At 54.2% G+C, this 21,124-nt stretch overlaps 7 protein-coding genes across 7 annotated transcripts; 3 read left to right on the forward strand and 4 right to left on the reverse strand.

The window, feature by feature from the left end:
• Positions 1-522: 522 nt before the first annotated feature.
• Positions 523-3,624, forward strand: J4E87_006570 (uncharacterized protein; the record flags this gene model as incomplete). Its single annotated transcript, XM_049378173.1, is given in 9 exon segments — positions 523-528; positions 587-649; positions 710-2,238; positions 2,289-2,407; positions 2,452-2,789; positions 2,805-3,096; positions 3,213-3,286; positions 3,318-3,542; positions 3,613-3,624. 9 exon segments carry the CDS (start codon positions 523-525, stop codon positions 3,622-3,624), a joined length of 2,658 nt encoding a protein of 885 aa, XP_049231977.1.
• Positions 3,625-4,271: 647 nt separating this feature from the next.
• On the reverse strand, positions 4,272-7,313 carry J4E87_006571 (uncharacterized protein; the record flags this gene model as incomplete). Its single annotated transcript, XM_049378174.1, has 3 exons — positions 4,272-4,396; positions 4,856-6,799; positions 6,905-7,313. The coding sequence occupies 3 exons, from the start codon at positions 7,311-7,313 to the stop codon at positions 4,272-4,274; spliced, it is 2,478 nt and encodes an 825-aa protein (XP_049231978.1).
• Positions 7,314-8,258: 945 nt separating this feature from the next.
• Positions 8,259-9,923, forward strand: J4E87_006572 (uncharacterized protein; the record flags this gene model as incomplete). The annotated part of the gene is made up of 3 exons (XM_049378175.1): positions 8,259-8,266; positions 8,466-8,903; positions 8,954-9,923. 3 exons carry the CDS (start codon positions 8,259-8,261, stop codon positions 9,921-9,923), a joined length of 1,416 nt encoding a protein of 471 aa, XP_049231979.1.
• Positions 9,924-10,247: 324 nt separating this feature from the next.
• On the reverse strand, positions 10,248-12,694 carry J4E87_006573 (uncharacterized protein; the record flags this gene model as incomplete). Its single annotated transcript, XM_049378176.1, has 5 exons — positions 10,248-10,702; positions 10,753-11,701; positions 11,748-12,300; positions 12,351-12,481; positions 12,560-12,694. 5 exons carry the CDS (start codon positions 12,692-12,694, stop codon positions 10,248-10,250), a joined length of 2,223 nt encoding a protein of 740 aa, XP_049231980.1.
• Positions 12,695-13,438: 744 nt separating this feature from the next.
• J4E87_006574 (uncharacterized protein) lies at positions 13,439-16,026 on the reverse strand (the record flags this gene model as incomplete). Its single annotated transcript, XM_049378177.1, has 6 exons — positions 13,439-13,812; positions 13,862-14,574; positions 14,620-15,102; positions 15,153-15,230; positions 15,280-15,820; positions 16,023-16,026. 6 exons carry the CDS (start codon positions 16,024-16,026, stop codon positions 13,439-13,441), a joined length of 2,193 nt encoding a protein of 730 aa, XP_049231981.1.
• A 1,790-nt stretch (positions 16,027-17,816) lies between these two features.
• Positions 17,817-18,872, forward strand: J4E87_006575 (uncharacterized protein; the record flags this gene model as incomplete). Its single annotated transcript, XM_049378178.1, has 5 exons — positions 17,817-17,822; positions 17,890-17,989; positions 18,037-18,218; positions 18,269-18,602; positions 18,652-18,872. 5 exons carry the CDS (start codon positions 17,817-17,819, stop codon positions 18,870-18,872), a joined length of 843 nt encoding a protein of 280 aa, XP_049231982.1.
• Positions 18,873-19,168: 296 nt separating this feature from the next.
• Positions 19,169-20,653, reverse strand: J4E87_006576 (uncharacterized protein; the record flags this gene model as incomplete). The annotated part of the gene is made up of 1 exon (XM_049378179.1): positions 19,169-20,653. One exon carries the CDS (start codon positions 20,651-20,653, stop codon positions 19,169-19,171), a length of 1,485 nt encoding a protein of 494 aa, XP_049231983.1.
• Positions 20,654-21,124: the final 471 nt, after the last annotated feature.

Raw genomic sequence — 21,124 nt, forward strand, 5'->3', positions numbered from 1 at the left:
GATCGGACAGGGTGGAGTTGGACGAGAATGTCAACTAGACAATCTATCAGTATTCTGATTTATGTAGAACATATTAAACCCATCCTCAACATTGACTGTGGGCAACACCAAGGTATTCAATAGCCATATTCATCACCACTGAAGATTATTGCTGCTACGCTCGAGACTGTTGTGATCACCGTAGGGTAAGGTGGTGGAACCCTGCAGCGGCTCTTTCCCCGCGGGTGTGGCCTGCCCGTGCACGTCGTCTCAGAACAGCGGCGGCTTTATGCGCGTCATGTTCCGTCTGTCAAAAGGCAATTAGGGAATGTCAGGCTGATGCCCCTCACCCGACGCCCATCGCACGACTCTACGCCTCGCTACACACGGATTCAAGACGTCGCCGCGGGCATGTGCTGCATTCCGGCTTAGCGTTCGGGCTCCCAACCTCACCGACGCGCGCGACACGTCCTCGAGCAAGGACTCAGCCTGTGCATGGTGGAGCACGTACACTTCACCGCAAAACCACAGACACCGAGATGCATGACTGTTATTCACTCTACTCGCACCGCATAACAGCATTGACAGACCGACACGCGGGTACCAGGCCCCGCGACACTCCACCATGGACGACTTCAAGCCCGAGCTGCTCAAGGCTCTCCTCGACTGGGTACGTCTCCACGTGCCGCCTCCTACACGTCCGAGTGGACTAGCTGACAGTCGCGTCTAGGTCAACACCTTCGACCTCCCCCACAGAATCACGTCGCTGAGCCAGCTCGAAGACGGCCAGATACTGTGGCAGATCCTCGCCGACATCGACGCCGACTACTTCAACGAGTCCCTCCCAAATTTCGAAGAGAACCACCGCCGCCAATCAGACAATTGGATACCGCGATGGCAGAACCTCAAATATATCGAGCGCACAACCTCGACCTACATACGCGAAGAATGCGAGCAGCTGCCCGTCCTCACCAAGCGCATGATACCAGATCTCAAGGCAGGCGCGAGGGATGGATCAACAATGCTGGTTGCAAAGCTCACCATGGCTGTGCTACTGGCCGCATGCTTCTCGCCGCGAAGCAACCAGCGCATGCTGCAGGTCATGCCCAAGCTGGGCCAGAAGACGGCCGAGACGATTGCCGAAGCCATACAAGAGATGCAGGCCTTGGACCAACGCATGTCGGAACTAGGCGTCGATGCCGAGCTGACTTCAGAGCCAGTTCTCTCAGGGTATAGAACGCCCACACGAGCAATATCGGGCCAGCCACCTCCGGCAGGCAACGAGTTGGAGCAGGAGGCACAACTGTTCGAGGCGAACAAGGACAGGCAAGCACTCAAGGCGCAAGTTGGAAAATTACTTGAGGAGCTCAAGACCTCACGGGAACGCATATCCAAGCTCGAAGAGGAAGTCGCAGAAGCGACTGCCTATCTCGACGTTCGGGCCGGCCAGGCACAACGCGCTCAATCGGACGATGTCGAAAACTTACGGAACGACTTGCTGCGCGACAGACAGTACATCGACCAGCTCGAACAAGACCTCGCACATACGAGAGAGATCATGGAAAGCCAGAAGCGACGTCTCGATCGACTAGAGGGCGAGGAAGGATCCAAACAGGACTTGCGAGATCAGCTGCAAGTCGTCAAGGCCGAACGCGACGAGCTGAGCCAGAAAGCCAAGGCAAACGAGAACCTGAAGAAGAAGATCGAGTCTCTGACCAAGGAAACCAAACAACTAGAGACGCTACGCGAAGACTACCAACAAGCTCGTGAACGGTTAGCTCAGCTCGAAGGCGTCGAGGAGCGCATCGATATCCTGCAGAACATCATCAAAGAGAACGGTCAGACGCTTGCCAACGGAGAGCAGGCCATCTTTGAAGAAAAGGGCAAGCGCACCCGAATCGAACATGAAAACCTTCTCCTTATGAAACAGTTGGAGCAGACTCGCGAGCTACAATACAAAGCAGAAGATGCCAAACAAGAGCTCGAAGAACGGATACGAGAACTAGAATCATCCAATCATGCTGATCGTGGCGGAAGCTTGGAAGACGAGCTTGAACAAGACGAGAACGCCAACCAAGACACCGACACGAAGCCCGCGTCTGATGGACGGGTGAGCGCAGATGCGATTGCTCTACAACAACGGGTCGATATCTTGAACGTCCGTTTGAAGTCGCTAGAAAGCGAAACACTCAAGCAGATGCAGGAGAATTTGGGTTTACGGTCTGATATGATGACGGAGAAGGATGAGAACAGCCAGAAGTAGGTGACCACTTCATGTGGATTGGGCATTGCTAATTACTTGTCTGCAGACCGTTCTTGGAACAAAACGAAAAGCTACAGACTGCTCAAACCGAGCTGGAAGAACTTCGTCGCCGGTTACGAGAACAAGACCTGCAAATGGCGGAACTTCGCAACGAACTCAACAGGAGTATGTATTTCGATTAATATATGTGACTGTGCTAACTCTGCTAGAATCTGATATCGACGACGATACGCGCACAGCTGCTGTCCAAAAGGAACACGAGCGCCTACTGGTACTGCAAGAGAGGACCAACGATAGACTACGGGAGCTCGAAGTTGCGAATGCGGAAAAGCAGGGTCTCTTACGAGCAGCGTTGCTCGATCGCCAAAACCTACCGCCAGAGCTTCTTGAGCTCAAGAGAGTCGAAACGATACGGGAGATGCGTGAACGGATAGAGTCTGTCATCAAAGCCCCAGCAGAAGTACAACCGCAAGTGCTAGATACCACGAGTTCGGAGATCGCCGAGACTGTGCTATCCTCCGAAGCAGCTCTGGACAAAGCAAAGAAGGTAAGTAACAAGCAGATCTCTCATAGCAAGTCGCCTTCTTCCGCGTTCGACGCAGCGGTTTCGGCAATGAAGAAACATCAGCTTGAACCTTCGTTCACTGCGGCTACTCTTGTCTCGCCGGCCTCGCCAAATCGATCCCATCTCGGAAAGGATAAGTCGCTATCGGACATGTCTACTTCAACAGCTGGGACGGGACAAACTACATGGGGCCGCATGGCGCAGCTAGTCTCGCCAAAGCGGAGGACCAAGTCGACCATGGGCGGCACCGAGTACTACACGATGCAATCGTCGAATGACTGTGCGGCAAGTTTGTCCTTGGCCTGGCTGCCAGAGTATACTTATCCATCCGACTACCTCTCCCTTTTCATACCCTCTACTCATCTGCTCGCGCCCATGCTAACCCGCAACCGCAGGACCTCCAAGATCAACTCACAACCAACAGCACACTTCGCGAGCAACTCGAGCTCGCAAAGAAGGAGACGTCAGAGAAGGGCTCGGTATGTCGCGTTCCCTCCCTCTCCAGAACAGCGACGTGGCAACCTTGGATATGGTAGTAACAAGTGCTCCAACAAACAGGTGGAACTCCAACAGGAAGTCGAGAACCTGCGCCGCGAAAACGCACTGGTCAAGTCCATGTGGTACGACATGAACCAGCGTCTCCTCAGCAACACCGTCATCCTGCAAAGACGCAGCGAAGCACCCAAAGGCTGGCTCGGAAAACAAAGAGCCGCTGTCGGCGGCTCCAGCGTCTTAGTACGTTAGCTCCCCTCTTCCTGTAAACACGCGTATTGTGTATGTATTTCCAAGGGCTGACTGGGTACAGGGCCGGAGGTAGCCGGAGCCGTGACCGCATCGCCTTCTCTGCGGCCGACGCCCTCATCGGTGGGCAACAGCTACGCTGCAGCTGGCTCGTCAGATGGCGTGCTCGTTTCTTTTCTCTTCATCACGCATTTTGTAGGGCCGCGGAATCGGGTTTGGTTCAGCATAGCGCAGGTTTGGTGGCATTTGTATTGCGTGAGGATGTATAGACGTATTGTCTTTTGTCACTTATACCCCCTTTTATTCCTTTGCAGTAGTTTGTAGAGAATCAAATATACTAGATCAAATGGACGGCTGAGCGTTTGGGTGGTGTTGTTGAGATGTTGAGTAAAGAGCGTCATGTCACTGAGGGAATAGATACATGTACATTGGTATTTAGAATGTCAAAAGGTTCAAGCAACATTGAGAAACGGTGCGTTTGGTGGATGACGGCGGTATGGACATAGATTATGAAGACGTTATCCGACAGAAGTGATGCACTAGGTAAACCCAACACACAAACAACATCGAGAGTGTGCCGTTGCATTAGCCTCCTCCTCCCACTTCGTCACTACGCTAATCTCCCATCCACATTCCTCATCCTCACACATCAAATTCTCCGCACCATCACCTTCCATCCTCCAATCTCCCACCAACCCAACTCAACAGGTTACCTCAGCACACTCAGTACTCAGCCAACCTCAACCTCCTCCCAATATTCCTGCGTATAACGTCGCGCTCGACGGGTTCGTTCTGCGCTCGATTCGCATTGAGTGCCTGACGAAGCATTCCCGCATCGAAGAAGCCATCTATAGCCGGAGCAAAAAAGTAAGAATCAGCGATCAATGAAACAGGGAAATGATGCATGGGTGGGAAACAAGGTAGTGTGTTGGTGCTGATGATGAAGTCTCGTGTGCGCATGCCGCTTATACCGCTCAATCGCATCAATAATGTAGGAAAGCAAAGAAGTAAACTTCTCTAATGAGGAAAGAGGAGAACAAAAAAAAAACGCTAAGAAGAGTAAAAGATCGGTTTCCTCGCCGCAACGGGCGCCTTCCTCGCTTTCACCGTTTTAACAACCGGAATAGGTTTACGCGGCGAGCTCTGCAAAACAGGCGTCATAGGTTTGAAAGGCGGAGAATGAGGAGGTGTAGGCGGTAAACCGCCCACAGTAGGAAAAGGTTGTGAAGAAGGCAAAGAGGAACAAGAAGCATGGCTCGAGACTTCATCGAGGGAAAGAAGGGAAGGAGGGGAAGGGGGAGTCCTACATCCACCGAGACCATCGTCGTCTTCATCATCTACTATACTCTCTGCAGGCGTCTGTTGTTTTCCACCATCTCCCAGGATGATTCTGCCTCTGCTCTTGAGACGGGTGGCGAGGGGTCTGTCTTCCGCTTCGCGGGCGCGGGTCGCGGTCTTATCAGCCGAAGTACCGCGGCGCTTGATCTGGCGGAGGAGTTTGCGGATCTCTAAGAAGTAGGATTCCAGCGCGTCAATGTAGCGCGAGGTTTGGCGGTGCTTGGATGACGCGCAGATGGATATGCTGCCGTCTTTTATGATGTAGCCTATGCCGAAGCCGTCGGCGGACGTGGGACCGAAACCGAACTGGCGGAGCGAGGGGTTGCCGCAGTTGGACGTCGAAAGGATGGTTTGGTTGATCTTGTCCCAGCCGTTGTCGGCGAAGAGGGCGGGCATCGAGTGCTGCATTGGTGCTGGGGGTGGCGAGCTCGAAATGGAGTCGTTCTCTGAGAGGACTGAGTTGCGGTTCGGTGAACCTACGCCTGATGCGTCGGCGCTGGATGGTCGTGTGGAGTCCCAGCCGTCACTGCTGGCTGTGTCGTTGGACTCGTCAATGGCTCGTTGCCAGATGCAGTACAAGGCGTAGAGATGTCGGTCAGGGCCTTGGGCTTTGGAGCAGATCTTTGTGTTCTCTGTGTGCTTTTGACACGCCTTTCGGAGTGCTTCGATCTTCTGCGAGGCTGGGTTTTCGCCCCAGAACGTCGTCAGAAAGTCAACCGACTCTTCTGTTACCGAGCGGATGGCTTCTGTACGTCCGTGGTAGTAGATCTTGGTCATGGCAGGTTCGTATACACATTCTATCCGCCCGTATAGACCATAGTAAGCTGCCTGGAAAGCCATTTGAACAAAAGCATCGGGTGAGAAACCCATCGATGTCATGAAGTTCTTGCCATAGTGAGGGAACTCCAGAGTCGCGAACTCATTCTGTTGAATGAGGTCTGCCAGGCGTGTCTCGGCAAAACGAAGCGCTGTGCTGAGTTCGGGAAGCATGTCCCACTCGAGCTTGTGAGGTGTTGTTTGTACGTCGCCAAAGCTATCTGGGTCGCGCTTGGCAGGATCAGGACTTGAGGAAGCCCAAAGACTCGGCGCACTGCCGTTGATGGTTCTCGCGAATCGGAGAATGGTGTCGGTGTAGACATCGGAAGCAAATCGGAGCACAGTATGGCCATCAACACCGGTATGCTCGAAGTTGATTCCCGCACTTCCGTTCTTGCAAACGATGATCTGCAGCTTGTCGTACCAGCGGTTCGTGCATGTTCCCACCTGGACACCGCGCTCAATCTTGCTCGTACCGCAAAGCATGTTCATGCACAGATCGGCACCTGTTTGCGGTTCGGTGTAGTCCAAGCAGAGGATAAACAATGCTGAGTCAACAATGTTGAGGCAGTCAGAGTTGTTCGAGCCCTCTTCCCTGTGCAGCACGTCACGGAGACCAGCCCAGACCTTTCGGTTCTCTGTACTCAGCACACCCAGAGCTCCTTTGGCCGCATCTTGAATTGGTACTTCCTGCGCGTCATCGACAATGACTTGAAGATTGAGAGCAATGTCCTTCTCCGTCATGATCAGATCGTGGTTGTCATCCAGAACGTCGAACCAGTAGAACTGGCCATAACACATAACGACCACGTGCTTCGAAGTTGGGTCTTGACCGATCTGACATCCATGCTCAGTGGGTATCCTGGCAGTACCGAACAGCCTTGAGTATTGGTACATGCACAGTGGCTGACCACGGATGGTGTCAGGCGGTAGTTCCTCGCGACGGACAGCTCTTACAAACGACAGTGCCGAGACGACTAATGAGGCTGCGCGAGTGACTTGGTTGTTGCGAGCCGGGGTGGGATCATCCTCCAGTAAGAAGAATGGATTTAGATTAAGTACCACCGGGTTATCGAAGTTCAGATATGAATCATACCCTAACGATAGGTCAGCCTATGATACACGGATATAGACACACTTTCAACTGTCGATCCTGAAATGCCTCAAATATAGCTCATTCTGTGAACTGTCATGATACTTACAGAACTGCTCGATGTAGTTGCTCTTCCCAGAAGCATACTTCTTCAGCTTCTCCTGCAGCACAGGTCCATCACTCTTGAGGAAGTCCTCTACTGAGTGAACCGTATCGCTGTGTTCCTTCGGAGACTGCAAGGGTTTGAGCGCGGCAATGTATTTCTTGCACGAACTGTCGAGCTCTGGGATAGGAAGCTTTGGTAGACTGTCTTCGTGTGCGAAGGTGATGCCTGGTCTTGAGTTGGGGTTGGTATGGCTTGCTAGTGGTGCTTGTGCCTCTGAGGAGTAAGACTGGGTACTCTGTTTCGCGGACTCAGCCGAACGGGTGGTGCCGTTGCCTTCTGAGCCAGACATCTTTGATGCCTTATCAAGTGTATCCTCAAGGGACGACGGTTGGGTGAAAGTGCGGACTGCCATGGCGCGTGTCAGTTAGGCGTATAGGGGTGAGATGGAGGTGGCAATGTTGAGATGCCGCAGAGCACTTCGATAGAAGTAGTGACAGTCCTGAAGACAGTAGGCCGGCATGGGTACTCAAAGTTCGCAAAGAGCATCAAGGTACTTGGGGAAGGGAAGACTCTTATAAGAGTCAAGACGGATGGGGAAAGTAGAATTAGGGCGGGTCCACATGGCGAGTTCGCATGTGAAACGCGCGATAGGCTTCGTAATAAAAGAGACAGGCGATGCAAGATGCCGCTCAGGTAGCCGACCGCTGACCCGGAACGTGACCCGGAGCATGGCAGACCAGAGAGGTGAATGACCCGATGTTCTAAGCCAACGAAACGCCCATGCAAGGAGAATGCAACTTACACAGTAGCGTCGAGCTCTAAATGAGCTGCGGATAGTCTGGCGGAATCTGTCCGGATCTGGAGAGTAATCGAAACTGCTGTAGTCAAAGTAACTCTGCTGCGCAACGACTTACTGTACTCCAATGGGCCTCTTGGGCTCTCGACGATGCAGCAGGACCAGGGTAAAGGACCGGAAAAGGTGTGCCGCGGATCGAAGCACAGCAAATGTCAGAGAGACTCGGTCGTGAGGATACGGTAGGCGCGTAAGGCTGCCCCGAGGTGTACTAGTGGGCCTGTTAGAAATCAGCTATCTACGTTACGGACGAGTGGAAGCGTCGGCGGTAGCGCGAACTTATAAAGGGCACGCACCGTCGCGTAGGCAGTCCGGTTAATCGGAGAAAATGTACCTGGGCAGCTTTAGGAGAGGCACGGCAATGGGTGCAAGGCACGATAGCAGGATGGCACTATGGTCTATGGCTACTTGGATCACACTGCGCTCTACTCTACGCACGGCAACCTGAGGTGTCGATGTCTGGGCTCCGTCTTGGGCGGACTGGGATTGGAGAGTGGGTGAGGTATGCCAACGTGTGGAGAAGCGGGGGATCCAGGTGTGACGTAGGTCACGGACCATAGGAGAAACGGAACCCCCACCACGCTGTCGTCTCTGGACTAGTCGACTAGCGGCCAAGAGCTTCTCGAACAGTCGTCGCGAGCAGCTTTCATCACGCGTCAGTCATCCCGTCCGCCTCCAACGCTCCGCCCGCCGTGACATTTGACCGAAAAGGCGAGTCCGGAACGAGAGTCGCGCGTGCCATCCGCAGAGCCGCGCAAATGCGACACCTCTCTGGCCCATGACGGATCTGCTGCAGGTGCTGCCTGACTTTGACGCGAAACCCTACACCCACCTGCTGCCCTCGCTCGACAAGGCCCTCATCACCGCCAATGACCTGCTCACCCTCGACGCCGCCGATGTCGCCAAACGCGCCCAGCTGCCTGCCGGTGAGCTGAGGAAGCTCGCTGATGCCGTGATAGCAGCTCTGCATCTCCAGCTTGGCTTCGGCGGAGAGGAAGCTGCCGTCGGCAATTCCTTCCTTTCCGCTTCCGGTATCCCGGATGCCCCGAATGATATTTGGACTTGTATAAGCACCTTGGATGAAGAGTTGGACGCCGCCTTGGGTGGAGGCATACCGCGCGGCTATCTGGTAGAGATTACCGGGGAGAGGTGCGGCAGTCTTGGAAATTGCTCCTGAAGATTGTACTGACTACTTCCAGTGGTGCCGGTAAAACACAATTCCTCTTAACCCTGCTGCTGGCTTCACAACTGCCGCCTCCCAGAGGGCTCGCCAAGTCAGTAGTTTACATATCTACCGAGGCAACACTATCTACAAAGCGCCTCGCCCAGCTGCTCTCCTCCCACCCGGCCCTCGCTTCACTACCTGCCGACGAAAAGCCCTCACTGTCGCGTGTCCTAAGCATACAAACCCCAGATCTCGAGTCCCAAGAGCACATACTACGCTACCAGCTACCCGTAGCGATCAGAAAGCATGGCATCGGCCTTGTCATCCTGGACTCCGTCGCTGCCAACTACCGCGCCGAGTTCGAGAAGCAAGGCGCCGGCAATGGGGCAGCGGCCATGGCAAGAAGAGGAACCCAGCTTGTACAGCTAGGTGCTCTCCTCCGGGAACTCGCCCGCACAGAAGGCATAACCGTTGTCGTAGCAAACCAAGTCGCCGACCGCTTTACGAAAGCGCCGTCTGCGCCATCCTCAAACGCAGCATCGCGGACAACATCTACCAACAGCCAGGGCAACCAGAGCGCGAGCCAGGGAACAGACCACGACCATGCCGCTAATCCAGCCTCACAGCCAGCCGAAAGCATCGTTCTCTCCGCAGACCCTCTCGCTCTCGACCACCAACAACGCTGGTTCACCGGCTGGGGCGACTCGCAATACGAACAGGCGCACGTCCAAAAGACGCCTTCTTTGGGACTTGTTTGGACCAACCAACTCGCGTGCCGCATTGCTCTGAAGAAGATACCCGTCCTTTCTGGTAGCAGACCGCTCATACACACTGTCAACGGCCAAGACCAATGGAATGAGCAAGAGGAGAGCCACATCTCAAAGTGGCGACGCTGGTTCAAGGTCGTATTTGCGCCCTGGGCTCCGCCGTCAGAGGGGAGGGGCGTTGAGTTTGAGATAGCGGAGAGTGGGATAAGGCATGTAGTTAAGCCAGAGAAGAAATGAAAAACACAATATATACACACATCATCAGCACTTGTCAAGACATGACTTCGGACTCAGGGTAGACTCAGATTACATCATGACATTGATTTTCTTCCAGAAAGATTCTAAACTTTATACCGCCCCTAGGAACACCTTCGCTAGCCCGGTCGTAGAGAAACCCCTAATGCATACGTCCGCCTGGTATCCATGATCCCTAGATACCCCAAAGTTTATGAAAAGAAGAAACATGTTGTTACAAAAAGACCAAGACGTCCCTCTGCCTCGAGCAAAAAGGTCCTCGTTGCCATTGAGCACAAAGAGAGGAGAAGCGTAGGGTGGAGGCGCTTAGTCGGTGATCCTCCAGCTGTCGAACCACTTGAGGTGTTTCCACTGGCTGCTGGGTCCGACCATACCGAAGGAGATAGCCCTGAAGAGCACGTACAGGCCGATGATGATGGCGTACAGAACGGCGAAGATGGCCCATTGTACTTGCTTGCTGAGCTTTCTCGTGGTGAAGTCGAGGCAGAAGCCCATGACGATGATGGCGAACCACAACGCGGGGTAGTAGTGGTGCACGTAGGTGACACGACCCATGGCGACGAACGGTGCGTAGTGAAGGGCCCAGCCGATGATGGGGTAGATACCAGCGTAGTGGATCTGGTCGATCTCTGACTGCTTGAGATCGTTGTATCCGCGTTGCCAGCGGACCAGGTAGAAGACGACAAGGAGACCGAAGATGCCTAGCGAAGCGGTGCTGCCCCAGTAGACGAAGGGGTTGCCGAGGAGGAAGTACTTGACGACTGTGATTTTGTTAGTGGAATATCTAAGGTGACGGGAGAAGGGTGCTTACTGTCGTCGTTCCAGCCGCACATGCGGAGACCGACGTGCAGGATGGGCCATTGCCAGAAGCTAGATGCGAGATCGTCTTGCTTGTCAGGGTCGGGAACAAGCGCGTTGTTGGATGTCATCATGGCGACGTTGAGATGGATAAAGTCCTGGAAGAAGGGTGACTTGTAGTCGCCAGGGTTGCCCGGGGGTAGTCTCTCGTTGGTGTGGCTCTCGATGTTCCAGTGGGTGTAGACGTCGCGGGGGTTGTTCTTCTTGACGCAACTTGTCTCAATCTGCTTGAACCCCCATTGAGGTAGGTTGACATTGCCAGCGCGGAGGTAGCAGCCCAGATCCTTGTGCTTCAGACGGAAGGCGGTAGTGAGGGTTCGGAGCTTGGAGTAGTCCCTTGAAGCAGCATCGCGAACAACTTCAACAACCCAGTGGTCCTTGGTGTCACCGACGGTTGTGTTGCCGTAGCAGGAAACTTCCCAATCACTCTTTGTAACGGGGGCGGCGACTTGGTGCGAGTGGAGGTTACGGCCGGTCTGGGCATGGATGAGACGGATAACATCACCGTTTCCAGGGTAGCGGAGCTCCTCATCGGGCTTGTAATCGACTTCGTGGCGGTTGGGGTAGAAGAACCAGTCGTTGTTGGCATCCTTGTGGTGGTAGCAAGTGATCTGTTGCTGTTGCGAGCCTTCAGGGTAGGTCTGTACGTGAGAGTGAAGCAGTCCACCTCCGTATCCCATGTTCTTTAGAGTCGTGCGAGAGCCGTATGCGATCTCGAGAGGGCTGTTCTTGCCGACTTCGGTTCCTCGCAGGTTAGCCTGGAAGAGGGAGCTCATTTGTGCGTCGCCGGGACCGCTGTTTTCGAGGATGATGAAGTGGAGGTAGAAGGAGAACATGTAGACGGCGAGGGGAATGAGGATCAGACCGAAGACTCGGAAAGCGACGTGGGTGACTAGCTCAACCTGTATGTGTTAGTCTAGTTTCCTCTAGCAGGGCGATTTCACGTACCTTGGGCATCTTCAGGTCTCCAAACTTGTGCCAGAGGTCCTCAATGGTGTACAGTCCGACCAACGCTGTGACGAAGAATCCAACCCACTTGACGCTGCATACGCAACCAATGGAAACTCCGGTGAGCATCAGCCAGAGACCCCACTCAGGAGAGAATGGGTCATGTTGCTGACGGTGGAACTTGGACCAGCAGAAGACGGTGGTGAAGGTGAAGCAGAGGAGCATAGAATCGAGAAGGATGAAACGGCTGATGGTGGTGTACGAGTTCTCGCAGAGGACAGCCAACGTGACGAACCATACAACCGGACGGCGGAAGTTCAGCTCCTTGGCGGTAAAGTATGCCAGCGGAACGCAGACAGCGCCAAAAGCAGAGTTGAAGAGACGCATGAAGGTGTAGTCCAGCTCCGGAGGGTAGGTCTCTCCAGACTTGAATTCGAACGAGCCATTGTATCCAGCGAGGTATCCAGACAGACCAACGAGCATCTTTCCGAGGGGTGGGTGGACATCGAAGTAGAACTCGCGCTTGAGGTAGTGTGAACCGAACTTGCCAAAGCTGCACCAAGTCAGAACTAGCCATGTGCGTCTTGAATTCGGTATACTTACTGGGCTTCATCCCAGGTGACGATTGGCGAGAGGCCAATCTTGTACATGCGCGTGAAGAAGGCGAAGAAGGTGAAAATCAGAGGGGCCCAAATGAACTCGTATTCGTCGAGGAAGGAGATGATGTTGAAAGGCTGCGTATGGTTAGCGAAAGGTCCCTGCAGCCACCAGAATATTGACAGCTCTGATGCCACTTGTGCAAGACGGCGTACCTTGTCCTTGGATTTCTCCTTCTCTTGTACTTGTGCAGCGACTGGCGCGGAGGCCTGTGATTGTGCGGCTACATTTCTCCTCCGCAGCTCCTCCGCCTGTGCATCTGCGCCCGTGGTGCGCGCGGTTGATGCCATGGTGATGGAAGTCGGCGCTCTGGTCGACCTCAGATGTTGTTCGCGGAGTTGTCCAGAAAGGCGGAAGGGATTCGTGGCTTGAGGCTGGATTTGGTGGTGAACGGGTAGTCGGTACCACGGAGCTTGCGCGACTACGCGGTGCAGCCGGGTCTAATGCGACTCGAGAGAAAGGCAATCAATTAAAAGTGGCCGTGGGCCGTAGAAGAAAACCCCAAACAAGTGAGAGCATGGGAAGGAAGCTCGCAGGGAAGGAGCAATGCAAGAAAGTCGTGCGCTGCGGGATCGAGGAGGTGGGCTACCTGTTCCCGAATTAGACTTACGAGCAAAGGAAGCTAGAGCCCGGCCGCCGCATCAGGGCACGGAGAAGCGACACCTGTTCACATCTATCACGTGAAACCCACAATTCCATTCACCTGGCCCCAATCGTCCCGTCGCACTGGTAATCCGATGTGCAGCCGGCTAGGACGGGGAGGGGCACTAGGTCGATGCACGTCACCACAGCTTCACCACGGTAGCCTTCTGCACAAAAGATAGTGGTTCCGTCTCCCTTGGAAGACGTATTTCTCTAGCCTACGCAACACATGTAACAAACGCCTCAAAAAATGCTACGCGCACTCTATCAACCCAAGAACAACGCTCGATAAGCCATTGGCTCGTGAATATTGTAACATGCGCATCGCTTGTCGAGATGGCGCAGATATATGTAGGAAATGCGGAATTGTCGATGTGTACACCGCGTGTACTCTAGTCCTCGTCCTGTCCAACTTGCTTGTACTTTCCGCTCGTGCTGTCACCCTCGCCGTTACCCTTAGTCCTCTTGACCATGTTGCTGATCCAGCCACCGATGCCTTCGCCGTTCTCGGTGTCCGCCTTGGCCATGTCCTTGTTGCCGCTCTCGATGTCAGGAGGGTCGATGTTGAGTCCAGGAATGGCCTCGTCTTGCGCGCGGCGTCCGCGAATATCGAGCGATGGAACAGGAGAGCCGCGGCCTTCTCCGCTGAAAAGTGATTCGGCTTGCGCCAGGGTCTCCGGAGTGGGCATGACTGAGGTAGCGTCTCCGAACAGGGAGTTCATGTCTTCCAGGCGAACGTTGGCAGTTTCTGGGTAGATGAAATATACTGAGTCTTATTAGTAAACGGCTCAGCCCGAATGTCAGCCAAAACCTACCAATAACGAAACTGGCAGCGCAGAAGAATGCGTGGATGAGGTACAATCGCCACTGGATGTGCTCCTGCAGGATCGGAGTCATCTCACCAACCAGCCAGTTGAAAGCCCAGTTGGTCGCGGTACTCAGACTGGCACCCTTTGCACGAATGCTGAGGGGCAGAATCTCCGGTGGGTACAACCACGGAATAGGACCCCATGAGTATCCAAATGCGGCGTTGTAAATCATGACGAATATGACGACCATGTTGGGTGTCCAAGAAGCTTGCAGGAACTGGAAGTAGGAAATGGCGGAGAGGGAGATCAGCATCATGAGGGCTCCAGAGAGCAGAATCTTCCGACGACCCAGCGAGTCCACAATGTACCATGGTGGAATGGTGGAAAGCAGGTATGTGATGGCGTTGATACCAGTCATGAGAATAGCTTGGCGACCGTACCAGCCAGCCTCTTCGAAGACGAGCGGTGCATAGTACGAGATGACGTTGATGCCGTTGAGTTGCGCGAGGGCTTGGGCGGACATGGCAATGAAGACGCGTTTGGAGTATCGCGTAAACATGTCTTTGTATGATCGTTCACCTTCTTGACGCTGGAGCAGGACGTTCATCTTGATCTCTCGGTATTCATCTCGTGCTTTGGGGTTGTGAATATCGCCCTTTCCGTACAAATTGGCAATAACTACAATACCCTCTTCGTCGTGGTCGTTGTCCAAGAGCCATCTGTACGTGTTAGTGAAATTCTTGGATTGGGAGTATATAGCAAACCTTGGAGATTCGCAGATAAGCAAGCTTCCTGCGGCCAGAAGAAGACCCATGATGCACTGCATGAAGAGCGGAACTCTCCACGACCAGTCGTTCTTGATGTATGTGCAGAAGTAGTCAACCCACACACTTACTGCGTAACCTGTGATGTTGCCAGTGAATTCAATGCAACCCATCTTTCCTCGGTTGTGGGGCGGCGAGATTTCGGACTGGTATACGGGTACGATGGTAGATAGCGATCCGACTCCCAGACCGGCGATGACTCTGCCGAGAAGCATCATGGGGATACCGGTAGCGAAGGTCTGGAGAGCGCCGCCGACGACGAAGATGAGGGAGCCGTACAAGATGGTCTTGCGTCTTCCGATCACATCACCGATACGGCCAACGACCAGCGAGGAGATAAAGGCACCAACTTCCAGGATAGCCACCATCGTTCCGAGCTCGGCGGCGGAAGGCTGGTTGAAGTAGTCTTTGAAGTAGATGCCGCTGTGGTACTATTAGACATGGTCAAGTACAGAGGGTGCGTAAGGGCGTACGTGATGATACCGGACATGACTCCCTGATCATAACCGAACAGGAACACGCCTAACGAGACGAAGACACTGGTGAAGTAGCTGCTCCTGTTAGCTCTGAGCTTCCTGTCGTGGTATCCGCTCTACCCACATCAACTTCTTTCCGTGTAACCCGTGAATACGGGAGGGCCCATCATTGGGTGCCATGATACGAGCGAGTATCTGCTCTGCCTTTGAGATAGTGCGTGGCCCAGGGTCGGGGATCTCGATGTCTTCGAGCCGGAGTTGGTGGGCGCCCTTTTCGTGGAGGTCCTGAGATGCAAAGCGCGCTCGCTTTTGCTTTTGGCGTGGCCGCGACGGGTTGCCGGCTTCAAGGTTGATGCGGAGGGGATCTTCTCGGTCAGCTAGCTGGTCGACGAGGTCACCAGTATCGCTCCAGACGGAGAGGTCCGAGTCGGACGAGGGGGTGTCGAAGGAGGAGCGCGCGCTGTCCTTATCGTGGTCGTCGAGCAGATAAGCAGAGTCGTGGTCTCGGGGACGGGCCGAGCTCGAGAGGTTGTGGAGGGGGATGTTGGCAGGCCTCCTGGTGCTGTTGGAGTGGGACGGAATGGTGAAGGTCACAGGCTGTTGGGAGACAGCCCTCTTCTCCGAGAGATGGTGGTAGGAAGAACGAACGAGGCCAAAGGCGGCTGCTGGGGCACGTCACAGGGTCAAGCAGCCGAGACGAGGGATCTGGTAAGGCTAGCGCAAAGGCGGTGAGAACTCGGTCGCATTGGGCTACAATGGGGAAAAAGACAGTCACGACGATAGCGCCTGGTTGAGATCAGACGTCCACAGGTGCATGCGAACGTGTGAGCTCCCTGTTCGGGCTGCCTTGCCGTCATTTCTTGGCACCCATGTAGACTCCTTCGCTGCTCGGTCCGACCATGTTGCGCATGGAGCCTGCTGGCGAGCGCGGCATCGTCTGCACGATGATGTACGCGCGCAGCAGAGGCTTTGTTTTTATCGCGGCTGTATCGCATCGAGTGACAGCCAGATGTACGGATCGCCATGTTCTCGCTACCACAATCCGATGCCGTTGACCGGAGGCTTGAGGCGGAGGCTTGATAGCGGACATTAGATCCCGCGATGCAGCACACGACGTAGCCACGAGCTCTACACTACGCCTACACTAGAGGTGCACCACCAACTCTGCGCCATGTACGGGGCGGTGGAGGCGGGTCCCGAGGTCACGTTGGGGTTGTAGTGTCGACGATTGGAGCCCCGCGTGGAGACTGACTGCAAAGCGGAAAGATAGCCGCGATCAACTTCAATGTTGCACAACTCATGCGGTGTAGAAAACAACAGCGACTAGTGTTGAAAACTCCTTACAGATCACGAGACTTGATGCTATGTAAGGAAAGAGACGCAGGGCCACATGGCAGTTTTCGTGCGGAGAAGCAACATGGGCGGCCTCAGACGCGTTCTGTTCTTGCATCTTTCGCTTCGCACGTGAACGTGACAGCCCTGAAGTCTGCCGTCACTGGACGAGTGAACACGAAGCAAAGAAACCGTCATTGCTTTACCTAGGTACTGGAGACGCGACTTAGCCGTATGACAGATCTCGACACGCTTTATATACCCAACGCGTTCGAGTGTTTGCAATCTCCCCAAAACGCTGTGGTGAAGCGACTATAATGCTAGCGTTAAACAAACATCAGTCAAATCCATCCTCGTCGATACAGTAGACGCCGGAGACCCTCCTGACGTTTGCAAGCTGGGGCCTCGCTTCCAGTGCGAAACACCTAACTTTTACGGCCCCAGGCACACAACGCTCGTGGGCAAAGGAGGTCCGCAGGTCGACCGTGCTGCTGTAGAGTTGAACAGCTGCAGGAAGGGCCTCGTCGCCAACGTCAAGCCATCAACTCAATTAATGGGCGCCCTTGTACCACCGGTAGAGTTGGGAGTTCTGCGTCATGCTGGTTATGACACGCCCAAGGCCCATGGCTTGCTCTGCCGCCAGATGCTCCGTGATCTGCGGCCCCTCGCTGCAAGGGGAAAGGCGCCGTGGGAGTGATTGGCCCAGCAGACCCCAGTTTTGATTACCTGCCCAGATGTTTGTGTGGCAGCGTTCCTGTTTCTTGCTTCTGGCAGAGGCCTAAGAAGGTGTTTAACGCAATTGCCAGGCATCCCTTCACTGTAATCGACGTCGGACAACTCAATTGAAATTCAGCCTGCAGGGGGTTGGTTTAGCGCAGCACGCCCGCCCTGGTAACCAAACATTGAAAGCTCGCGGTCGGACCTGGCTCTCGCTCGGCGCGCCTGATTGGATTTGGCTGAAGACCTGCTTGGCTTCGTGCATTGTTTCGAGGAAGCTTCCCAGCGGCCCCAGCCACAGCGCATCATTACACCTCTCACCACCACGACCACGACTACGACCGCTCCACGATTCGCTTTCACGTCGCTTGCCTATCCGCGCCGACCGCCCTCTCTTATCTGTCGCAGTGCGCACAACCCGATAACGAGCGCTCCACATAAAACCGCAAGGCTGAGGCTCACCTGCAGCTGTTGCTGCCGAAACGAAAAGCATGTCTAGATACGGAAAGGTATGTCGACGACGACTGCACGCTGCGAGAAGAAAACTGACCATCTAGTTTGACGATTTCTGCCGCGACACAGGCTCGAACTGGAGCACATTACCTGTCTGCTATGTACGTTGCGTCCTACCACCCCTTTGCCCGTCCACCGCCCGCGAACGCGCCGCTAACCCCATGCTTCACAGCTCTTCAACCCAGCTTCGACAAAAGACGATAACGGATGGCAAGATGGCTGCATTCTACAGGGCTTCCCCGTTGGTGGAGGTGAAAGACTGCACAATCTGGGTACGAGGCACATGCGCGCTTCAACGACATTCCGCTCACACACCTAGGCTCCATATTAATCTGCGGCATCGCAATCCTCGCCTCGCTGTTCCTGCTATGGAGATCGCAAAGAAAGAAGGCCGCTGTCGGGCGCAGAGAAATGCAGCTCTTCCTCCTCGGATACATCGTCATCTCCATCTGCGAGATCTTCACCATTGGCGGATTCCCCCTCAATTCCACTGTGCGCATTGTACGTACGCGATTCTACCTATCCACCTGCAGGATCTAACCTTTATACAGGTCTTTGTCGCTATCCACATCGCCGCAATCACCGCTACATCCTGGATCCTCATGCTCAACGGCGCCGTGGGTTACCAACTACTTGACGACGGCACGGCAGTATCTATCGGTCTGCTCTTGATCTCGTCGATCGTAATCTTTATCGGTACCGGCTACATTGCCCTCGACACTGGACTCAGCTGGACGGGTTACTGGGACGAGACGCGCTTCCTGCCCAACCAGGCCTACGCGCTATACACCCTCTACCAGCTCGTTCCGTTGGTCTTCATCGTCATCTTCTTCCTCCTGGAAGCTTTCCTGGTGCTGCGTGTTCTCGGCGAGCGCAAGCCAATGCGTAAGGAATCGTCAATACTCTACACAAAACATCACTAACTCCCTCCCAGTCTATCTCCTCGCAGCAGGCCTTTTATTCGCCATCGGTCAAATCTTCCAATATGTCATCAGCGTTCATATCTGCAACGGCACCGACGGAAAGATCAACGGAGGTCTATTCTCGACCCTCTTCACCCTCCTATCGGTAGTAATGATATGGGTGTTCTGGTCGAGCATCACCGAAGACGACTGGCCCATGCCAACTGTCGCTGGCTCGGGCGCATATAATTAGGAACGAAGTGGTAATCTCGGGGGTGTAAAGGCAACGGCGTAATGTTCTTATGATGGCTTTTGCCCGGCATAGCGTATACCATTTTGGGGCTCTTTGGACGCATTTGATGCGTCATGCTGAACTTGTGCTACGATATACATAATGTTTGCTGAATGGAATTATTTGATGTTCAGAACTCGTCTTTACATGCAAAAAGGTGAGGGATTAGACACGACTGACTGGGTATATTGATAGTCTATCGCTTGTCGCCAGGCATAATCATCTAAAACTCTACCACAGAAGGCCTGAGAACTCCTTCATCCAGTCATCTCAGTGTCCCCATTGCTCGCTTCGACCGCTGTAACCCCATCCAGTCTGCCCAAGCACCCCGGACAATTATGCAACACCATATGCGCAAAGACATCGCAATCGATACAAAAGTGACTCTCACAAGACCGACATTCATACCTCCCACTCTCACTAGCCTTTTGCGCCTCACTATCTTCCTCATCTCTCTTCGTGCCATTGACCTCGCCGTTTTGTTCAGCCTCAGTCCTCTGTCTATTACTACTCGGTGGACTGCTAAAAGAAACCAAACAGCCCACACATTGCGTGCTACCCTTCTCACGGGCGCGCGACCAAGATACTGTTGACCAGTTGCGGAGAGGAAAGAGGTGGTGGTAAGATCGTGCGAGATGGGTGGAGAGGAGGAGAGTGAGCTGGCATGACGGACATGTGATAGGTAAGGAGCAAACTTTTGCGCTACAGCGAGAACATGTGTAACCGCCCATGGTGAGGTTGCCGTGGCATGCGCACATTGTTAGCTCGTCTTCTATGACTCGCGAAGGGAAGCCCATCATCATGAGCGCTGCTGCGGACTCTGGGGCTTGTGGTGCTGCTGCTTCGACGGCGGGTGCCGACGTACGGATTACGGGTGGTGTCGTGGTGGCAAGGAGGAGCTCTTTGAGCATTTCCTGGTCGGTTGCGATGGTGTATTCGGAGTCGTCGCCGGCGTTGGTCCGCGTTACAATTTCTGTGCAGATTTTGAGGCGTGCGCCCATGCCGATGACGCTGACGCGAATCTTGTCTCGTACGCAGGCCTTGACCGTCTGGTGTATGTCTCCAGGGTCTAAACTCAACAAGCTCCCAAAGACAACGATGACCTCTCGTGTACCATGGCTTGGTGTGTGATATAGCGTCGCTCTTGCCAGCTCCAGCGCGTTCTGCAAACTGGGTGCGCCCTTGGGCTCTTTGCCATCGTCTTTACTCCTCAAGCCTTGTATCGCTGCAACGTGTTCTGCCGGGTTGCCTGAGAGCTCCGAGACTCGTATGCAGACGCCGTCGTGCATGCCGAGGACGCTCATCTGGGATATGGGGTTTTGCTCGAAGAATTCGCGGATGTAGTCTTGCGTGTAGTTGATCATCGTGATGAAGCGGTTCGGTCGCATGTCCTTCTCCATCATTGCCTCCGAGAGGTCAAGCACCAAGACGACATGGCGGATAATGCCTCGCTGGAAGGGCTTTGTGTCTTTCCGCAGTCGCTTTCGTTTCCTCTCTTCTTCCCGTTCTTGCACGCTCAGTCCCATCGTATCGTCCTCTGCCAGTTGTGTCGTTTTCGCGACCGTCCGCGAGTCCTCTGTCTCCCATGCTTGCCGCTTCGGTGGTTCCTTTGCAGGCACCTCCGCTTTCCGCCTCTTGCCAGGTGCCGTGGATTGCGCGCGTGTGGTGGAGGGACCGCTCCTTGTGCCAATGTACTCGTCATCAGATCCTTCCCCCTCGAAATCATAATCCGAATCGGCCATCGTATGCGCGCAAGCTTGGAGTAGGTCAAAGAACTGTGGTAGGCGATATGTTTGTGTGGGTGTATGGATGTGTGGAGTTCAGGTGGATGATGCGCGTGCATAGGCGGAAGCGTGCCTCACCCGTGATAGGCTAAACGCGCTCTCACGTTTTCTCGTAAGGAAGTCGCGCATGGTGCACCCGTATCATCTTCCGTTTTGTGTCGCGATTGTAACTTCCCAAACAATTGTTCAGTCCCGTGAAAGATCGCTACCAAGTAGAGTGGTTTAGAATCTGTTATTACAGTCTTCACAAAATTCCCAGATCGCGCTCCAGGAGACGGATATCTCCACATGGAAATGCCGAAGACGACCCCGCGACCGACGCGAACGTGGGGCAAAGTCCCGAACTCCACAACGGGCTATCTTGCATCAACACTCGCTGACTGCTTTATAAGCTTTCCCATATCCCTGACTCCATGTTTGCACGTTCCT

Source organism: Alternaria ethzedia (genome assembly GCF_023757985.1).
Source record: "Alternaria ethzedia strain BMP 0044 chromosome Unknown scaffold_16, whole genome shotgun sequence".
Lineage (NCBI taxonomy): Eukaryota > Fungi > Ascomycota > Dothideomycetes > Pleosporales > Pleosporaceae > Alternaria > Alternaria ethzedia.